This window comes from Temnothorax curvispinosus, unplaced genomic scaffold, assembly GCF_003070985.1.
Source record: "Temnothorax curvispinosus isolate PA1 unplaced genomic scaffold, ASM307098v1 QBEX01007846.1, whole genome shotgun sequence".
Taxonomy (NCBI): Eukaryota; Metazoa; Arthropoda; class Insecta; order Hymenoptera; family Formicidae; genus Temnothorax; species Temnothorax curvispinosus.
The window spans coordinates 1-1,380 of NW_020217626.1; the positions used below are offsets into that span (position 1 = coordinate 1).

At 33.6% G+C, this 1,380-nt stretch overlaps 1 protein-coding gene across 1 annotated transcript; it reads right to left on the reverse strand.

Annotated features, from left to right (window-relative positions):
* Window positions 1-6: 6 nt before the first annotated feature.
* On the reverse strand, window positions 7-1,374 carry LOC112457544 (flotillin-1-like). Its single transcript, XM_025020679.1, has 4 exons — window positions 1,284-1,374; window positions 1,119-1,209; window positions 666-809; window positions 7-583 (listed from the first exon to the last, which is right to left on the reverse strand). The coding sequence occupies exons 2-4, from the start codon at window positions 1,191-1,193 to the stop codon at window positions 443-445; spliced, it is 360 nt and encodes a 119-aa protein (XP_024876447.1). The 5' UTR covers window positions 1,194-1,209; window positions 1,284-1,374; the 3' UTR covers window positions 7-442.
* Between the last annotated feature and the right edge of the window lie 6 nt (window positions 1,375-1,380).

The following is a 1,380-nucleotide window of genomic DNA, read 5'->3' on the forward strand; positions in this document are numbered from 1 at the left end:
AAATGTGCACAATTGTGTTGTTACAAAAAGCAATAAAAATTTTTGTTCTTGTAGAATCTGAAGAATTAACAATAATGTTACAAGACATAGCGGTGTGCGCTGTGACATCAGGTATAATAGTAATAAAATAAAATTTGAACGTACCTTTGCCCCCTGCAAGTAGCAAAACAAAAATGTATTCAATATTCACGACATACAAGATCTAACTATAATAATTATTTTAAAAAGTTCATACTCACGTATCAACTATTAATAGACATTATTGAATCGTTTAAAGGGGGTCTTTCGAATATCTCTCTATACACTTGTATGTACACTATGTACACTTTAGTAGTTCAATTACGATTTGTACATGTTATCAGCATTATTTTTCTTAATTGAAGATTTGGAATGCTTACGCGTTCGACTTACATACCATGTTTATATACAGTGTTTTTATACATTAGAAATGCTGCAAACTTACCTCTTCGTCTCTAATATCTTTCAGTGTGTACGATACGACAGTAATGCCCATATTAACTAGATCACTGCTCGCAACTTCGAAGACTTCCTTGCTAAACTTTTTACGATCTTTGTAAATTTCCTACGGCAAAGAGTGGACCTCACGAGTCTAATAGCTTTTAACATAGGCAATTTAGGACAATTTATATTGATGTTCAACTTACCTCTACAGTCATACTGCCCATTATGGCTCGTTGATGTCCTTCTAGAGTGACGAGAGCTATATCATGTATCTCATCGTCAGATTTTCCAAGGAACTGCTCGCACGCCGTAGATAACATCTCTTCATTTTGTCCTTGAATTTTCACCTGGAGCAAATGCATTTTGCCATATATGAGTGTCATGTTAAGATCATTAAAGCTCGTTTATAACACACTTGTAAAGTTTTCCAAATTTTATACAACAACAAATATATATTATCAATAAAGTTTCCAGAATCATTATAACTTTATAACTTATACTTTTATATGTCATTATGAGTTATTTTAGATCTAATTTGAATCATATACATATGTATGTCAATTTTATTACATACAACTAAAATAAATATATGTAATATCTTGACACACATAAAATAGACACATAGCATAGATAAAAGCTTCTTTCTTCTTAATTACCTGTGCTATGCCTGTTACAGATATCGGAACTCCTTGACAGGTGTATACCGTTGGACTCTCGACTTGTAAAGTCATCGTATTCAGAGAAATTCTGTAAAGATAAGATATGCATAAGCCGAGGAATTCATCGTGCTATGCCTACGGAAGTACTTATATGACACTCACTTTTGTACTTGTTGCACGAAGGGCCAAACAAACACCCGCCCTCCAGGCACCAAGAGAGGTTTGCTGTAGCAACATCCTGGAAGAAGTTAATGCAAAA

Excerpts from the sequence above, each read along its gene's own strand:
- LOC112457544 (XM_025020679.1), bottom strand. The coding sequence starts at position 1,193 with ATGACTTTACAAGTCGAGAGTCCAACGGTATACACCTGTCAAGGAGTT. Across the intron at positions 810-1,118 it reads CTGTAACAGGCATAGCACAG|GTGAAAATTCAAGGACAAAA; the intron begins GTAATTAAGAAG and ends CATTTGCTCCAG. Across the intron at positions 584-665 it reads TGGGCAGTATGACTGTAGAG|GAAATTTACAAAGATCGTAA; the intron begins GTAAGTTGAACA and ends TCTTTGCCGTAG.